Here is a 17,906-nt window from a genome sequence, read left to right on the forward strand (position 1 = left end):
TTCATTTCCTGTGTCTCACAGTGTTCTGATGTCTCTGGGGCCTCGCTGCCTGGGAAGACCCTTTCCCCACAGCAAAGACCCCCTTACCCGGCCCAAGCCCACTCAACCAGCCAGTTCCCCTGCCCTAATCTCCGGGTGCAGGGCCAGGCCACCAGGCAGCCCCTGCCCCAAGCCTCCAGCACTGTTCTAACCGGCCGGTCCTCACCCTTCACCTTGTCCAGCTATGCCCACGAACGCCTCGAAGAGGCCGTAGTGAGACCCCCCTTCGTCCCCAACACCTGCACCTCCCCTGCATGCGGGTGTCCCTCCTTCCAGGGGAAGCTGAGCAACAGTAAACTTTTCTCCTGAGGCAAAGCCCCGCCCAGTCACCTTCACCCAGGAAGAGTCAGGCACATGCGGCAGGGTGGGCGCGTGGGGCCCTGGAGGCAGAGGGGAGGGCAGACTGGCCGTCCTCAGGGGACCCGCCCTGCCCTCCGCCATGCCCAGGCTCCGCCCGAGGCAGAGGAGCACCTGCCTTCCTCCCCCCAGCACCTCACCCACCCCTTCCTCCAGCTTCAGCCTGGCTTTGGCAGAGCAGAACACAGATCCCTTCATAAGCCTGGATCCTGCGTACTTCCTTCCAATTTAAAAAGACACTGAAACAGGAAAACTAGCCGCCAGACATCCGCGTTCACCCCGCCTCCTGCGCACCTGAGTTTCTCCAGCGTCCAGTAGTGGGTGGCCCCGTTCTTCTGGTCTTGGACCTCCACGGCCACGATGGTGCGTGGGAAGGGGCGAGTCTCTCGGTCTTTGGCGGCCTCCGGGGGCAGCAGGTCAGGTGGCAGCGGGGAGTAGAGTGTGTCCGTGAGGAGGACAAACTGAAACTGGACCTGTGCCCGGTGAAGATGACACCTGTCAGCCCCTGGAGGTGGAGCCCAGCCCCGGAATAGCCTCCTTCCTGTGGCTGGAGAGGAAGCTCCACTACCCCCGCGCTCCAGCCTGCCTACGCGCTCCCCTTGGTCAGCACTGGCCTCCTTTCAGCCTAGGGAGGCAGAGCCGCTCAGCTGGGGGTCCTACTGGGCTGGAAAGGTGCCCACGGCAGACGGTGCAGATGGCATGGTGGGGGCTTGGCATAGCAGGACGTGGGGCGTGGCGTGTAAGGGACATGGCATGGCAGGGTCATGGCAGGGTGTGGCGTGGTGTGGCACGGCAGGGCCTGCTATGGGCTGTGGTGTGGCATGGCGAGGGCGTGGCATGAGCCTGCCATGCGTGACAGGGGTGTGGCGTGGGCGTGGCATCAACGTGGCTGCATGGGCGTGGCGGGGGCGTGGCAGGGCAGGGCATGGCATGGCGGGGGCGTGGCATGGTGAGGCCGGCCCACCTTCTTCTTGAGCTCCACGCTGATGGCGTTGGCCTCCTTGAGGAAGATGGCGTTGCCCCACAGCAGGTCCCGCAATGATGTGAACTGGTACCACTTCCACTTCCGGAAGGCCCACAGTGCCAGCTCGCACTCTCGCTCGGTCCACTGGACTGTGCGGAGAGGCAGGCCCGGTCGATGGGGGCGGGGGTCTCAGGGCCCCCAGGGTCACACCAACTGTCTGGGTGCTCGGGAAGGGATCGGGCAGGGAGAGCTGCCTCGGGGAGCGGCCCTCGGGCCCCAGAGGGACCGCCGCACCCCCGCCGTGAGCTCGAGGGCCTGAGAGTCAGGCCGGAGCTCAGCAAGGACTGGGGGCAGCAGTGGGGCGGGGGCAGGAAAACGGGCTGCGGCCTGGCACCCTGCCCTCCACCCAGGTAGACGAGTCCAGACAAGGGTGTCCAGGTCACATCCGCGAAAGGGCCAACCAGCTGACCCAAGGCTGAGCTGGATGTGAACCCTGCCTGCGGGCGGTCCTCCGCCCGGCAGCTGCGGTCAGCAGTGGGCCGCCCAGGCAAACGCTCCCAAACCGAGCAGAGACCTTGATCCGGGAGGACCGCTAGAGCCCCTCGGGCAAGACAGGCTGGGTGGACGCAAGGTGCCCGCACGGGACCCCACCCCGTCCTCCTCGTGCTCCAGGCTGCCTCCCCCAGAACTGCACGTGTGTGCACAAGTGTGTATGTGTGCGTGCACAGGTGCCTTCCTGCTGCAGCACAGCCTCCCAAATCCTGCCTGCAGATCGGGGTCCCCCGGGCAAAGATGCAGACCAGCCGACCTGCAGGGAGTGGCTCCAGGCCCATCTCCTCAGGGAGACCCCTCCCCAGCCCCAGGCAGACCCCACTCGCCCCTGCGCCGGACACGACCCCTCACCTTCGTCCTCCGGCTCCTCCTCCTCCTCGTTCACCTCGGGATAGTACCTGGAGTCCATCTGCTTCTGCAGGGCCTCCAGTTTGCTCTCGTAGTCCTGGGCACAGAAGCGCGCCTGTGGCTCCACACGGAGACCAGCCGCCTGTGGCCCTCCCCGCCGGACACGGCCCCCCCGCGCCAGCTCCGGAGGCTGAGCGATGGGCTGGGGGAGTGGGGACCCGGGGTGGGGGCGCCTCACCAGCCGCTGCTGCTCCAGCAGGTAGGTGGCCTCCTCGCGCTCCCGGCGGTACTGGTCCTCCAGCTCCTGGAGCCTGTAAGAGCAGTGCGTGAGTGTGGGGCATGGGGCGGGCGGCAGGGGACTGGGAGGGGCAGTCCCGCCCACCTCTGCTCCATCTCCTGCTTCATGTCAATGCCCTGCTTCTCCAGCAGCTCGCGCTGGGCGAAGGCCCAGTCCACGGGTTCGGCCGGTGTCTCTGCGCAGGGCGTGCGCTCGCGCTCCTGACGCGCCTGCTCAGGGTGGTTGAACCGGAACACGTGGCTCTTGCCCATGATGATGCGGTTTCCTGGGGGACGGGGACAGGGCCGAGGCCCGAGCTGGAGAAGCTTTGGTCTGGGGGGCCTCAGGGGAGGGGAGGGGAAAGGGGAGGAGTCCCCCCGGGGTCCCAGCGTCACCCTCCACAGGGGGCCCCCAGTTATCCAGGAGCCAGCCCACTGTCTCCTCTGACCAGCATCCCCCTCACCTGTCCCCTGCGGGATGGCCTCCTCCCCTACCAGGACCTGAACGAGAGCCTCCTCATGCTCCCTGAGCCTCCCCTGGGCCCCGCTCCTCCCAGCAGCAGTGATGTTTGAGAATAGTCGTGGGGTGTCTCCACCATCCCATCCTCTCCACAACCCCGCACATGCAACTCCCAGGACAGCCTGGCCTCCTGTCCCATGCCCTGGGCGCGGCACCCCCCATCTGAGGGCTAGGCTTGGCCCCTCTGCCGGGCACTTCCCTTCCTGGCTGTCCCCTGAATGGCAGCAGAGCAGGGGCCGGCATGTTTCCAGAGCCAGGCTCCACCCTGTCGGCAGGACCCTCCCAAGGCACACAAGTGCCCCCAGGGCAGTGCCAGCCATCCCGGGACTATCCTGCCTGGAGGCAGGGGTCTCTATGAACCGCCTAGTTTCCTTCTGACTTTCTCCAGGAATCACAGCTCTACTCTGGGGCATGCAAACCCGGCTCAGTCCCACTCCCCACAAGAGGCCCCCAGCCTGCAGGCAGCTCCTCCTCCAGCCCCTGAGTTCCGCTCCCCTCCCAGCCTAGGCCCTGCCCTGAGCCTGCAGGCACTGATCCTGAAGTGACAAGGGAGACAGAAACTGCTCTCTGGACCTGACCTTGCCTGGCTCAACCAAGCGAGGATGCCGGCCACGGGCGGCCCCATTAGGCCCCTGGGTCCAGGATGTGTGGTGCGTCCCCCTTCAAAGCATGCCAGGACCACAAAGGCACGGAGGGCCGTTTGGAGCAGCCAGAGAGGTCTGGATGTCAGGCTGGGGGTGTTCCCTCTGTAACCCCAGCTGGGGCAGAGGGAGAGTCCCTTCGTTCTTAGCAGAGTCACCAGAAATGGTGACACAATGGTCTGTCTTATGTGTCAGCGGAGCCAGGGAAAGTGCCCTCATTCACAGCAAAGTCACCCAGACACAGTGATACAACAGTTTGTCTTATGTGTCAGTTCTGCTGGGGTGCAGAGCCAGGGAAAGTCTCTTCGTTCTTAGAAAGTCACCTGGACAGAGTGACATGACAGTCCGTCTCATGTGTCAGGTGACATGACAGTCCATCTCATGTTTCACCTGGACACAGTGACATGACAGTCCATCTCATGTGTCACCCAGACATGGTGACATGACAGTCCGTCTCATGTGTCAGGTGACATGACAGTCCGTCTCATGTTTCAACCGGACACGGTGACATGACAGTTCATCTCATGTGTCACCCAGACACGGTGACATGATGGTCTGTCTCACGTGTCACCTGGACATAGTAACATGACTGTCTCATGTGTCACCCAGACACGGTGACATGACAGTCTGTCTCGTGTGTCACCCAGACACGGTGACACAACGTCCTTCTCATGTGTCACCCAGACACGGTGACATGACAGTCCATCTCATGTGTCACCTGGACATAGTAACATGACTGTCTCATGTGTCACCTGGACACGGTGACATGACAGTCCATCTCGTGTGTCACCCAGACATGGTGACATGACAGTCTGTCTCATGTGTCAGGTGACATGACAGTCCGTCTCGTGTCACCCGGACATGGTTACATGACAGTCTGTCTCATGTGTCAGGTGACATGACAGTCCGTCTCATGTTTCACCCAGACACGGTGACATGACAGTCTGTCTCATGTGTCACCCAGACACGGTGACATGACAGTCTGTCTCATGTGTCACCTGGACATAGTAACATGACTGTCTCATGTGTCACCTGGACACGGTGACATGACAGTCCATCTCATGTGTCACCCAGACACAGTGACATGACAGTCTGTCTCATGTGTCAGGTGACATGACAGTCCGTCTCATGTTTCACCCGGACACGGTGACATGACAGTTCATCTCATGTGTCACCCAGACACGGTGACATGACAGTCTGTCTCACGTGTCACCTGGACATAGTAACATGACTGTCTCATGTGTCACCCAGACACGGTGACATGACAGTCTGTCTCGTGTGTCACCCACACACGGTGACACAACGTCCTTCTCATGTGTCACCCAGACACGGTGACATGACAGTCCATCTCATGTGTCACCTGGACATAGTAACATGACTGTCTCATGTGTCACCCGGACACGGTGACATGACAGTCCATCTCGTGTGTCATCCAGACATGGTGACATGACAGTCGTCTCATGTGTCAGGTGACATGACAGTCCGTCTCATGTTTCACCCGGACACGGTGACATGACAGTTCATCTCATGTGTCACCCAGACACGGTGACATGACGGTCTGTCTCACGTGTCACCTGGATATAGTAACATGACTATCTCATGTGTCACCCAGACACGGTGACATGACAGTCTGTCTCGTGTGTCACCCAGACACGGTGACACAACGTCCTTCTCATGTGTCACCCAGACACGGTGACATGACAGTCCATCTCATGTGTCACCTGGACATAGTAACATGACTGTCTCATGTGTCACCCGGACACGGTGACATGACAGTCCATCTCGTGTGTCACCCAGACATGGTGACATGACAGTCTGTCTCATGTGTCAGGTGACATGACAGTCCGTCTCGTGTCACCCGGACATGGTTACATGACAGTCTGTCTCATGTGTCAGGTGATATGACAGTCCGTCTCATGTTTCACCCAGACACGGTGACATGACAGTCTGTCTCATGTGTCACCCAGACACGGTGACATGACAGTCTGTCTCATGTGTCACCTGGACATAGTAACATGACTGTCTCATGTGTCACCTGGACACGGTGACATGACAGTCCATCTCATGTGTCACCCAGACATGGTGACATGACAGTCTGTCTCATGTGTCAGGTGACATGACAGTCCGTCTCATGTTTCACCCAGACACGGTGACATGACAGTCCGTCTCATGTGTCACCCAGACACGGTGACATGACAGTCTGTCTCATGTGTCACCTGGACATAGTAACATGACTGTCTCATGTGTCATCCAGACACGGTGACATGACAGTCTGTCTCATGTGTCACCCAGACACGGTGACATGACAGTCTGTCTCATGTGTCACCTGGACATAGTAACATGACTGTCTCATGTGTCACCTGGACACGGTGACATGACAGTCCATCTCATGTGTCACCCAGACATGGTGACATGACAGTCTGTCTCATGTGTCAGGTGACATGACAGTCCGTCTCATGTTTCACCCAGACACGGTGACATGACAGTCCGTCTCATGTGTCACCCAGACACGGTGACATGACAGTCTGTCTCATGTGTCACCTGGACATAGTAACATGACTGTCTCATGTGTCACCCAGACACGGTGACATGACAGTCTGTCTCATGTGTCACCTGGACACGGTGACATGACAGTCCATCTCGTGTGTCACCCAGACACGGTGACATGACTGTCTCATGTGTCACCTGGACATAGTAACATGACTGTCTCATGTGTCACCTGGACACGGTGACATGACAGTCCATCTCATGTGTCACCCAGACATGGTGACATGACTGTCTCATGTGTCACCTGGACACAGTGATATGACAGTCCGTCTCATGTGTCACCCAGACATGGTGACATGACAGTCCGTCTTGTGTGTCACCCGGACACGGTGACATGACAGTCTGTCTCGTGTGTCACCCGGACAAGGTGACATGACAGTCTGTCTCGTGTCACCCGGACATGGTGACATGATGGTCTGTCCATGTGTCACCCAGACACGGTGACATGACAGTCTGTCCATGTGTCAGCTTGGCCAGGGAGCGGACCCAGTGGTGTGCTCGGGCACTGATGTAAGTGCTGCTGGGGTGGGGGAACGTCTGTAGCTGAGGTGGCACCTCCAATCACGTGACCTCAGGACAGGAGACCACCCACAGGATGTGATGGGCCTCGCCCCTTGGGAAAAGGCCTTAAGAGCTAAACAGAGACGTCCCTGAGGAGAAAGTTTCACCTGCAGATTGCAGACCTGTCTGTCCAGCCCCCACTACCTCCCGAGCCAATTCCATGGAATAAGTCCCTCGGTAGATGGGTAGACAGATACAGCAGTATATACACGTCTGTGTGTGTGTGTACATACATCTTCCTCCTGCATGTTTTATAACACCAGGGCACGAGGCCCAGCCAGGGGGCCAGGGTGTGGGGGTCGTGCAGCCCACACCCCGGTGGCTGCTCTACCAAGGCTCCCCGCCATCCCGCCAGGGCTCTGGGACAGGGCCCCTCGTGGAGTTCCACCTCAGCGCTGCCGCCAACAGCCTTCAGCCCACCACCTCCAACCCTACGGTGCAGCCGGGGTGCCTATGAGCTGGCCAGGTGCCTGCAGCCCCACAGCCTGGGAGCAGGGGTGCATAGGCGTGGGGAGTGGGGCGACCCCCCCCACCACTGTACCTGACCGCAGGACGCTGGGCTCCGTGACTTTCTTGCCATTGACATAGGTGTCCGCCCCTTCACAGGGCTCTAGGGTCACCACAGCTACAGGACAGGTAAGGGACAGAGAGGAGGACTGTGAGGGGCTGTCACCATGGCTGTTTCACTGAGTCCAGCAAAAAGCTGGACTCAGTGCGAGTCCAGCAAGCTCTCAGGGTGGAGGGGGGCTCGACCCACCTGGGCACCTGGCACCCAACTGTGGCCCCCCACAGGTGCCTCCTTTCTGCGGCACCTTGACTTGGCCTCAAAGAAGCCGGTGGGGCATCTCAGCCCCTCACAGGCAAGGGAGGTGACACCCAGCAGGGAGGCTCTTGGACCCCAAGTCAGAGCCAGGGAGGCCATGCCGGGCACCCACCCTGCCCTACGGGGTCTCCAGGAGGGACGGTGCTGGAGTCCCAGAGCCCCTCCTGTCTTTGTGTCTACCCCCCCGAGGGCAGGGAGAGCTTTGGGGACAGAATTGTGGGAGAACCAATGTCCTCAAAACAGCTTACGGCCACCTCCCTGAAGTGGCCCGATCACAGAGAGGTCAGTGGTCTGCAGCCCCGAGGCTGGCCGGATGCCCACCAGGGAGCGTGCACTGAGCTTGGGGGCCATGGCCGCTGTGACAGCAGGTACCTCCTCAAAAAGGAAGACTGCAGCGGTGACGGAGACCCAAGGGCAGGCCGGCCAGGGAGATGGACAGATGGCCATTCCCAGCCCGCGGGAAGCTGCGGCCTGAGAACAGTTGTCCCCTTGACCTGGGCTCACTGCCCTCCCACCTGTGAATGCCCCGACTGGCCCCCCCCCATCTGAGGAGGGAGCCCTGGGTCCCCAGCCCAACTGTCCAAGCACCTTTAGAACCGGGGTGGTTCCTAGTACTGACTAGGAAGCCAGAGCGGGGGAGGTGGTACCTTCACTTCCCCCACATGAGTCGCTCCGGAAGACACAGTGCTCCTCCTTGATGAAGTGCCCGCTCAGAACAATGTCCTGCCGCTTCTCCGCGTCCTCCCGGCCCACCCTGCGTGCAGTTGGCTGTCAGCACCGCAGGCCCAGCACACCGTGATGCCGCCCCCCGGCCCACGCCACCCCCCACAGCCTCCTGGATGCCCAGCCCTTACAGGGAACGGCTGGAGAGCACACAAGTAGGGGCACGGGTTACCCCCCGACACGGCCTGGCCACGGGGAGCCGCACTGCCCAGAGGGGCCCGCAGTGTCGCCACCAGCGCCCCTCCCCGTGCCCCGCCCTCCCTGTGCCCTGCCGACCCCCACCTGGTGATCCCATCCTTGATGTAGTAGAGCAGGCACTCGGACATGAGCGGGTCCTCATTCAGGTTGACCAGATGTGGCGTCTGGGAAGACAGGGGGTCACCTCTCTTGGGGAGGGCAGGAGCCTGGCCCTGGCCACCTGCTGCCCTCTCTCTGCCTGGGACCACCAGCCCTAGGCCCGGCCTCATGGGGACACAGTGTCCCCTAGTTTGGCCTAGAGGACGAGGGGAGACTCTGATGGGAACCCCAGAGCCTTGGGGGTAGCACTCAGGGACGCTGGACCTCTGGAGGGGCTGGGAGTCCAGCTCTGAGCACTGGAGGCGCGCGGGGCTTGGATGTGCAGGGCAAGTCTGGGCTCCGTGGGGCCTGGGCCCAGTCCTCCACTAAAACAGGACCAGAGGTCCCCATCCCAACCCAGGGGCTGAGGCCCCAGGGGGACCCAGGAGCCAGGAAGGGGGCGAGGGTGCCAGGCAGGGGGGCTTGGGACCTGGAGGCCGAGAAGCAGAGAGGCTGTGAGCCAGCCGGGTCGGACGCCCCCAACCTGTCCTCACCAGGGGTCTACCAGAGCGCGAGTCACGGCCAAGGGGAGTGCCTCCCCCATGGCCCTGTCTAAGCACTGCCCACCCTGTGCCCAGAGCAGCCACAGCAGGCTCCGCCCCTCCTCCTCTGCTCTCCCTCAGGCTCTCTGGGCCCCAATACTTCCCGACCTCCACCCCGTCCCGGCAAGGACTCTGCAGCATGGCGAGGCTGGACAGCTTTCCGCTTCCCACCTGACTCCTTGGGGCCAGCTGTCCACACCCTCAGTACAAACCCCTGGGGCCCCTCAGTACTCAGCACAGGGTCAGGGCGACCTGGTCATCAGACACAGGACAGACCATCTCCAGCCACCCTGTTCCCGGGAGAGTGTCCTACGCGTCTCCAGAGGAGACATCTGGGGCAGTCTCCAGGGCCAGCCCCCTCCTGGTCAGTGTCCAGGCCTGTGCCACCAACAAATCCCTCTGCCACCAACAAAGCCAAAAGACTGCGCAACTGGTGCCCCGAGGGCCTGTGTACCCTGTACCCCAGCTCTGCACACTTCCCAGGGCACCCCCCAGGGACGGGGCATCCCCCAGGGATGGGGCATCCTCCCATGAGCACTCTCCCAGGGACAGAGCGCCACCCCCCATGAGGGACAAGGCACCCCTCCCATGGACAGGGCGCCCTGCCACATGTAATGAATCCCAAATAAAACTAAAAGCCTATCTGGACAGATGTGAAGCACCCCCAGGGCGCCACTGCCCCCCGCCCAGGGCCCCATGGCCCCAGGCACCCTCCCTCCTGCCTCTGGGCCTCCACACGTGCTGCTCCCTGGCTAGCGGGCGGGGTGCAGACACAGCCTGAGGGGGGGCCCAGCTTTGTCCCCAGGGAGCAGCCACCCTGAGGGATGAGCCCTCACACAGGTGCCCCGTTCTCCTCTTCCCTTGGGGCCCCAGCGGCACAGCACTGGCTTCATGTGCCGCCAGCTCCAAGACAGGCAAACACAGAAGCCCTTTTGTGAGATAAAAAGTCAGCCAGGCACTCCCTTGCTAAAGAAGCGGCAGGGCCAGGGCCTGAGGAATCCTGTGCTGGGGCCACAGCGGGCTGCCACTGCCTCCAGGAAGGCTTCCGGGCCTGAAGCGCGGCTCCTAAGGGCTCTAAGGGTCTAGCGATCTTTGGCAGAGGAGGGGGGGTCTGTGTTCTAGAACCACAGAGACTTTTCCCCAGTGCTCATGCTCTGCCCCACTTGAGTTACAGAACAGGGGGTGGGGCTTGGTTCCACGTGAGGTCCTGGGCCATGGGCAAGCCGGGCTAGGTGCAGAAGAGGAGTCCCTCCTGGGACGGCTGGATTTACTTCAGCTAACCTCCAAGAGGACAGCTGGCTCCTGGCTCGTGTCCCCCAGCCCCACCCTGCAGGCTCCTGAGGGGGTGCTGGCTCCCACTGTTTCAGGAACCCAGTCTCAACCTAAGGGGCCCAGCCCACCCCTCAGGCAGCTAAGTGACCTCTCTGATGTCCTTCGGCCACAGAGACATCCCGTGGTGAGCAGGGGTTGGGGGGCGGCGAGGGGCCACACAGGGAAGGAATGGCTGTGGGTGAGCGTGGCCGGGTCCCCGGAGCCCGCTTCCCTGCCCCCAGGAGCTGACAGCTGCCGAGGGCTGCAGGTCCCCCTTCCATCCATGCTAGGGCAGCCCAGGGAACGGATCGGCTCCTACCTTTTTGGGAGAGAACACCCCCAGCGTGCCACCGTCCTCCCGCATGGCCACGCCCATCTCGGCCAGCAGTGCTTCCCTGGGGGTCAGAGTGAGGGGTCAGCACCCACACAGGGCTTCATCTGGTCTGTGGGTTCAGGTGCCCCTTGCAGGGACTGCTCCCCTGATTGGGGGTCAGGTCAGTGGGGCCACTGGTGACAGGCGTGGGAGCCCTGGCTGCAAGACCCCAGAGCTGGGCACAGAGTCCCAGCCCCAACCTCCCACCTCTCCATCAGGTGGCCTGGTCCCCCACCTCCCACCTCTCCATTAGATGGCCTGGTCCCAGCCCCACCACCCATCTCTCCATTAGGTGGTCTGATCCCCAGCCCCCCAGCTCCCACCTCTCCATCAGATGGCCTGGTCCCAGCCCCACCACCCACCTCTCCATTAAATGGCCTGGTCCCAGCCCCAACCACCCACCTCTCCATCAGATGGTCTGGTCCCCAGCCCCCCAGCTCCCACCTCTCCATCAGATGGTCTGGTCCCCAGCCCCCCAGCTCCCACCTCTCCATCAGATGGCCTGGTCCCAGCCCCCACCACCCACCTCTCCATCAGATGGCCTGGTCCCAGCCCCACCACCCACCTCTCCATTAAATGGCCTGGTCCCAGCCCCAACCACCCATCTCTCCATTAGGTGGTCTGATCCCCAGCCCCCCAGCTCCCACCTCTCCATCAGATGGCCTGGTCCCAGCCCCACCACCCACCTCTCCATTAAATGGCCTGGTCCCAGCCCCAACCACCCACCTCTCCATCAGATGGTCTGGTCCCCAGCCCCCCAGCTCCCACCTCTCCATCAGATGGCCTGGTCCCAGCCCCCACCACCCACCTCTCCATCAGATGGCCTGGTCCCAGCCCCACCACCCACCTCTCCATTAAATGGCCTGGTCCCAGCCCCAACCACCCAGCTCTCCATCAGATGGTCTGGTCCCCAGCCCCTCAGCTCCCACTTCTCCATCAGATGGTCTGGTCCCCAGCCCCCCAGCTCCCACCTCTCCATCAGATGGTCTGGTCCCCAGCCCCCCAGCTCCCACCTCTCCATCAGATGGCCTGGTCCCAGCCCCCACCACCCACCTCTCCATCAGATGGCCTGGTCCCAGCCCCACCACCCACCTCTCCATTAAATGGCCTGGTCCCAGCCCCAACCACCCATCTCTCCATTAGGTGGTCTGATCCCCAGCCCCCCAGCTCCCACCTCTCCATCAGATGGCCTGGTCCCAGCCCCACCACCCACCTCTCCATTAAATGGCCTGGTCCCAGCCCCAACCACCCACCTCTCCATCAGATGGTCTGGTCCCCAGCCCCCCAGCTCCCACCTCTCCATCAGATGGCCTGGTCCCAGCCCCCACCACCCACCTCTCCATCAGATGGCCTGGTCCCAGCCCCACCACCCACCTCTCCATTAAATGGCCTTGGTCCCAGCCCCAACCACCCAGCTCTCCATCAGATGGTCTGGTCCCCAGCCCCTCAGCTCCCACTTCTCCATCAGATGGTCTGGTCCCCAGCCCCCCAGCTCCCACCTCTCCATCAGATGGTCTGGTCCCCAGCCCCCCAGCTCCCACCTCTCCATCAGATGGCCTGGTCCCAGCCCCCACCACCCACCTCTCCATCAGATGGCCTGGTCCCAGCCCCACCACCCACCTCTCCATTAAATGGCCTGGTTCCAGCCCCAACCACCCACCTCTCCATCAGATGGTCTGGTCCCCAGCCCCCCAGCTCCCACCTCTCCATCAGATGGCCTGGTCCCAGCCCCCACCACCCACCTCTCCATCAGATGGCCTGGTCCCAGCCCCACCACCCACCTCTCCATTAAATGGCCTGGTCCCAGCCCCAACCACCCACCTCTCCATCAGATGGTCTGGTCCCGAGCCCCCTAGCTCCCACCTCTCCATCAGATGGCCTGGTCCCAGCCCCCAGCACCCACCTCTCCATCAGATGGCCTGGTCCCAGCCCCCACCACCCACCTCTCCATCAGATGGCCTGGTCCCAGCCCCAACCTCCCACCTCTCCATCAGATGGCCTGGTCCCCAGCCCCCTAGCTCCCACCTCTCCATCAGATGGCCTGGTCCCCAGCCCCCAGCACCCACCTCTCCATCCGGATGGCTTCCGTCCGCCGCAGCTTCTCCTCCCAGGTCTCGTTGAGCTCAGCGATGATCTTTTCTGTCTCCTGGGAAGGGAGACAGAAAAGAATGAGGTCAGGGTTGGGGGCAGGCAGTGCACAGAGGCTTGGGTGCCAGGCAAAGGGGAGATGAGTAGCCAGGGCCCAACACCCCAGTTCTGGTCCATCTAGGCAGCACGAAGTCTGAAAGATCAAGGTGAAGGGCTGAGGGTCAGCACATGCAAAGAAGGCACGTCTGTCCTGTGGACAGAAAACAGAGCGGAGGCTGACTACACCTGGAAGAGAAGCACATGTCGAGATGCCAAGTTGCTGGTTCCGAGGCTCAGGTATCCCCTGACTGCGGACAGACGGACGATGCATCCCATTTCCATGCCGTCTCCCCGCTCCCTTCCGGGACCCCCAGCCACGGTGGGACCCCCATGTCCTTGGTGGAATCCCACACCGCAGGTGAAACCCGCACTCTGCTGGTCCCCCAGCATAAGGGGGCCTACGCCCCAGGGTGACCGCACGCCCCCGCGTCAGGCCGGGTCCGGCCCCTGTGTCTTTGTCCCCTGAGTCCCTTCGGTCTCCACGGTGGGCTCACCATCCACTGCTCACAGCCGGCACTGAGTACCCATCTGCTGAAGGAAGCCAGTAACCAGAACCCTACAAGCAGCTTGCCTATGGCCAGCCAGGGGGTGGGTGGCTATGCCAGGGCGGGTGCGAGCATGGAGACCCAGGAGGGGACGCAGAGGCTCTGGGACACCCGCCTGCCCTGCTCAGCAGATGGGCCCCGCGATCCTGGACAGGGAGCACTGGGTCCCTGGGCGGGCACCAGCAGGTCTGGGGCCAGGATGCAGCCGCGTCTCCTGGCACTGCTCACGCCGCCTCTGACCCTCTGCCTGTGACCGTCCGAGAGGAGGGGTCTCGGGCCCCGTGCTCACCACCTGAGCCCGGCCCTGCCTCACCTTCAGCCTTTCGATGGCCTCCTCGCTGCCCGGGGCAAACAAGATGCGCTCGTGCAGGCTGGACACGGAGGCGGCACGGCTGGACAGGGCCGAGAGTGAGGACGAGGGGCTCATGCCCACCAGGGCGCTGGTCACTGTGGAGAGATTGTCAGGGGCTGGGTTCAGCTCCACCCCGCCACGGCTACGGTTATTGTTCTCAAGGTCGGACACGTCTATGGGAGGAAGGGGGGCAGACAGACGGGAGGAGAGAAAAGAAAGACCGAGTTGGGAAAAAGCAGGAGACGGGTGGGAGGAAGGCAGCACACGAGGACCAGGAAGGAGCTGGGCGCCCGGGCGAGCGCATGCAAGGCTGCCCCCGCCGCCACCCCCCTCCCGGGGCCTCTGCTCCCCTGCCCGCTCACCAACCCCCCTGCCCTCCTGCCCACCGCCCCTGCTGTCCCCAGCCGGCAGCCCCCTGAACCCTGGCCCTGACACTTATCCTCACCTGCTCCACCACCCTACACGCCCACTGGAGCCCCGAGCTGTGGGGGCTGGGCTGCACTGCCGACCCCACTGAGCTCCCTGGCAGAGAGTCAGCTGTGGGACCTCCAAGGGGGCTCCCGCTCCTCCACCCCACACACTGCTCTGAGACCCCCGTGGCTGGGAGGCGGGCGCTGTGACACCCCCTGGGGCGGGAGGTGCCCGGCCCCTCCTGGCAGAAGCAGACACACAGCAGAGAAGCGGCAAGCGTAGGGCAGCACGGGGTGCCGGGGAAGTCCAGGGCGGCCTACGGCTCTTGGGTGGGGAAGGGGCACCCAGCTGCTCTCCTGCCCAGGGCCAGTGGGAGACGCAGGCCAGAGGGGCCTGGCAGCAGACTCCTGCATTTCCAAGGGAGGGGGCTTGGGCTGGGTGAGGTCAAGGGAGGCCGGGACAGAGCCAGCCACCGAGCTGTCCTGGTCTCTGTGCTGATGTTCAGCATTTCCCAGGCCTCTAGAAACATGGGGGTCAGAGCCTGACCTCAGCCATGCTCAGCCTCAAGAGGCCTTGGCTGCTCCAGGCCTCCCCGTTGCCTTAGTCACCCAGCAGACAAGGGGGTGAGCCAGGAGCACGGCCCGCAGGGCGCGTGAGTAAGAGGACGCTGGTCCTCCAGCCCCAAGGAGGGGACGGCTGCAGAGAGGGTGCGCCCGCCCCGTGCTGCCCTACACCCACAGGCCGGCGGAAGCGGGGTGCACAGAGAGCAGGGGATACACACATCTGGGTCCTCCGGGCACAGTGCCGGCTGCGGGGCAGGCGTGGGAGAGACAGAAACAGAAGACCAGGTTTGCCTCCAGAGGGCGCGTCCTAGGCCAGGCCTCAGGCAGGGCGGTGGTCCTCGGCGGGCGCGGGGGCGGCCCGGCGCCTCCTGCCCATGCGGCTTCCAGGAAAGCCGTTGCTGGCCTGCTCGGGCCAGCTGCAAACCCGAACACGCCGCCCGCCAGGTCCCTCCAGGACCAGGACCCTGGCCCCCCACCCAGAGGCCACTCAGCCCTAGAACCCGCAGCAGAGCCTGGACCTCGGGCCACAAGGGCCGCCGTCGGCGGGTGGTGGGCCCAGGAAGGAGCTGGGGCCGCAGCCCCACTGCCCTGTGGGGACAGGCGGGCACAGACACTCACTGTCGGTGATGTCGCCCAGACCCTGGGCGTAGAGCAGGTCCCGCAGCCGCGTCACCTCGTCCTTCAGCTCTCGGATCAGCTTGTTGTTGGGGTCCTCGTTGATGACAGCGTTGCAGCGGATCTGCTTGGCCCGGTCGGCGTACCTGGGAGGCAAGGGGCACTGGGGGCTGCGCGCCTGGCGGCCGAGGGCACCTGGAGCCCCGCCTGCACCCACCTGTGGGGCACCGCCCTACAGGGGCTCAGCACTTGGGGAAACCAAGGCCCCAGGAGGGGAGGGGACCGGGGGGGATCTTCTCCCCACGGGGATCTTTTCCCACTCGGCCCTGTGGCCCCGGGGTGCACGGAGCAGTCTAACCTGCACCCCAGCTCTATGTGTTCCCTGCCAGGAGGCGAGAACGCCCTGGCCAGCAGGACCTGCAGACACGCCTGTCCCTGGGGGCTCATTAAAGACCCCCAGTGGCTCCATGGCCTGCAGGTCGGGGTGAACCACTCAGCCGAGAGCACTGCTCTCCCAGCTTCGTTTCGGGGTCCCGGGGCCACTCGAGGTCACAAGCGGTGGGACACACAAGAGGCCCGTGAAGTCCTGGGGGCCCTGCCGGCCACTGGGAGCCTTGAGGGGCCCAGCGGAGCCGGCCCACTGGAGGCGCCTGCAGGGTCCGCTCCCGCCACCCCAGCCCCCTCGGGACACACCTCAGGGTGCTCAGCGTCTCGTCATAGTTGATGTCTGCGGGGCTCAGCGCCGCCACCATCGCGGTCCTGGAGTTCCCGCCTGTGGGAAGAGACCCGTCGGTTGCCACGAGGGTCAGCCCCGCCCACCCGTCCCATCCCCCACCCTCCTGGTGCCCCCCCACAGCGGGCCACTGGGAGGGAGCAGACGGCAGGAGGCCGGCCTCCCTCTCAAGCCAGGCACCTGGCTTGCTTGTCTTCTACATAAAAAAACGTTTTTCTCACATTTGGGGTCACGTTACAACAAGCAGCCACCCCCTCCCTATGATAAAGAAGCACGTTGCGGGGGTTTTACGGCATTTACTAGTGGATAAGGACTGTTTGTGTCCAATAGAGATTTCACTTTGGTCTCTGTCATCTGGGATGTGTTTCCCATCAGACTCCCAGCCTGGTCTCCCAGATGCAGCGTGAGGACACGCACAGCATGAGGCAATCGGCCATCTGACTCCGTTCTCCTCTGGGCAGCAGGTCCTGTCGGGCCAGGGCTGGGGCGGCCCCAGGCTTGCTCCTTGTCCTGCCCTTGCTGGGGCTCTGGACACACTGACCCCAAGGACCTGTGTCCCGGGGCAGCGTTCTGAGGGTGCGGCCCCCCAGGGACTGCGGGCTGGCAGTGTGAAGGACTAGGGGTGCAATGCCCACCCTGGGGCGGGGCCTGAGTGTGGCCCCCGGGGAGAGGCCGGGTGACGGGACACACACTCCTGAGACTCTCGTGTCCCCCCCCGGGGGGCACTTTCACCCCGTCTCCCACCTACCCTCTTCTCCACCAGGAGGCCTGGCGCTGCACCTGATGAGGCCCACACCAGAGAGCAGCCAGGCTGCTTCTGGGGGTCAGGGTCATGGCCCTTGGTAGCCATGCAGCCAAGGAAGGCCCCAGAGCCCCAGCCGTCCACAGCAGCCCGGGACTCAGCTCACCCTTCTGGACATCAGTCCCCCCAGCCCCTGCACCCTGCTGTAAGGGTAGGCAGCGCGGACCCCAGGGCCAGTTTGGGCGGAACACACGGGTGTTGGGGTGTCTCAGGCTCCATCTCCCTCTCACTGGCTCAGAGCTCAGCTGGAGGGGAAGGCGGGGAAGGAAGCCAGCTCCGGACAGCCAGCAGGGCTCCCAGGGGTCACAGACAGGGGGAGGCAAGTCCCTGTGACGGTCAGGGCGCCAGTGCCCCGAGCCAGGGGCACCGACGTGGGGACTGCACGTCTGCGGCCCCGAGGGCCACCTGCCCCCAGCCTGGTAGCGTAAACCCACTGCTGACATCGCTCTGGTCCCCCGGGAAGAGCCCCTGGGCTCACCGCTCAGCCAGGGAAGGATGGGCGCCCTCCGAGACAGAGCGGGGGTGAAGGTGGTGCCCGGCAGGTGTCAGGTCCCAGGCCGGGCGAGTCCTCACCTAGGTTTTCCCGGAGGAGCCACGTCAGCACCGAGTCTCTGTAGGGAATGAAGTCTGTCTTCTTCTTCTTCTTGTTCTGTGGGGGACGGGCGTCCAAGGTCAGCCCCGAGCCCACCTGAGGTGGGGTCAGGGGGGCACAGACGGGGAGCGCGGGCTGGCTGCCCAGGGCTCGCGGCTGGGTCTGCCCTCACGGCCTCTCCCCCCAGACCCAG

At 63.5% G+C, this 17,906-nt stretch overlaps 1 protein-coding gene across 24 annotated transcripts in view; it reads right to left on the reverse strand.

Annotated features, from left to right (window-relative positions):
• The window catches only part of KIF1A (kinesin family member 1A), an 89,554-nt gene that overhangs the window by 36,608 nt on the left and 35,040 nt on the right, over nucleotides 1–17,906 (reverse strand). For 9 of the 24 annotated variants that reach the window (XM_070787042.1, XM_070787040.1, XM_070787038.1 and 6 more), the window contains exons 11-25: nucleotides 17,695–17,770; nucleotides 16,280–16,358; nucleotides 15,590–15,732; nucleotides 15,190–15,216; nucleotides 13,959–14,170; nucleotides 12,980–13,059; nucleotides 10,860–10,935; nucleotides 8,634–8,713; nucleotides 8,276–8,382; nucleotides 7,347–7,430; nucleotides 2,643–2,823; nucleotides 2,499–2,571; nucleotides 2,264–2,357; nucleotides 1,361–1,509; nucleotides 691–869 (exon numbers count right to left, since the gene is read on the reverse strand). In XM_070787042.1, the coding sequence (XP_070643143.1) occupies nucleotides 691–869; nucleotides 1,361–1,509; nucleotides 2,264–2,357; nucleotides 2,499–2,571; nucleotides 2,643–2,823; nucleotides 7,347–7,430; nucleotides 8,276–8,382; nucleotides 8,634–8,713; nucleotides 10,860–10,935; nucleotides 12,980–13,059; nucleotides 13,959–14,170; nucleotides 15,190–15,216; nucleotides 15,590–15,732; nucleotides 16,280–16,358; nucleotides 17,695–17,770 (1,640 nt within the window). The remainder of the gene's footprint in view (nucleotides 1–690; nucleotides 870–1,360; nucleotides 1,510–2,263; nucleotides 2,358–2,498; nucleotides 2,572–2,642; nucleotides 2,824–7,346; nucleotides 7,431–8,275; nucleotides 8,383–8,633; nucleotides 8,714–10,859; nucleotides 10,936–12,979; nucleotides 13,060–13,958; nucleotides 14,171–15,189; nucleotides 15,217–15,589; nucleotides 15,733–16,279; nucleotides 16,359–17,694; nucleotides 17,771–17,906) is intronic. The other 15 variants (XM_070787060.1, XM_070787059.1, XM_070787058.1 and 12 more) reach the window with 3 other exon arrangements.

The sequence above is a fragment of the Bos indicus genome, chromosome 3, assembly GCF_029378745.1.
Source record: "Bos indicus isolate NIAB-ARS_2022 breed Sahiwal x Tharparkar chromosome 3, NIAB-ARS_B.indTharparkar_mat_pri_1.0, whole genome shotgun sequence".
In the NCBI taxonomy this organism is placed as follows: Eukaryota; Metazoa; Chordata; class Mammalia; order Artiodactyla; family Bovidae; genus Bos; species Bos indicus.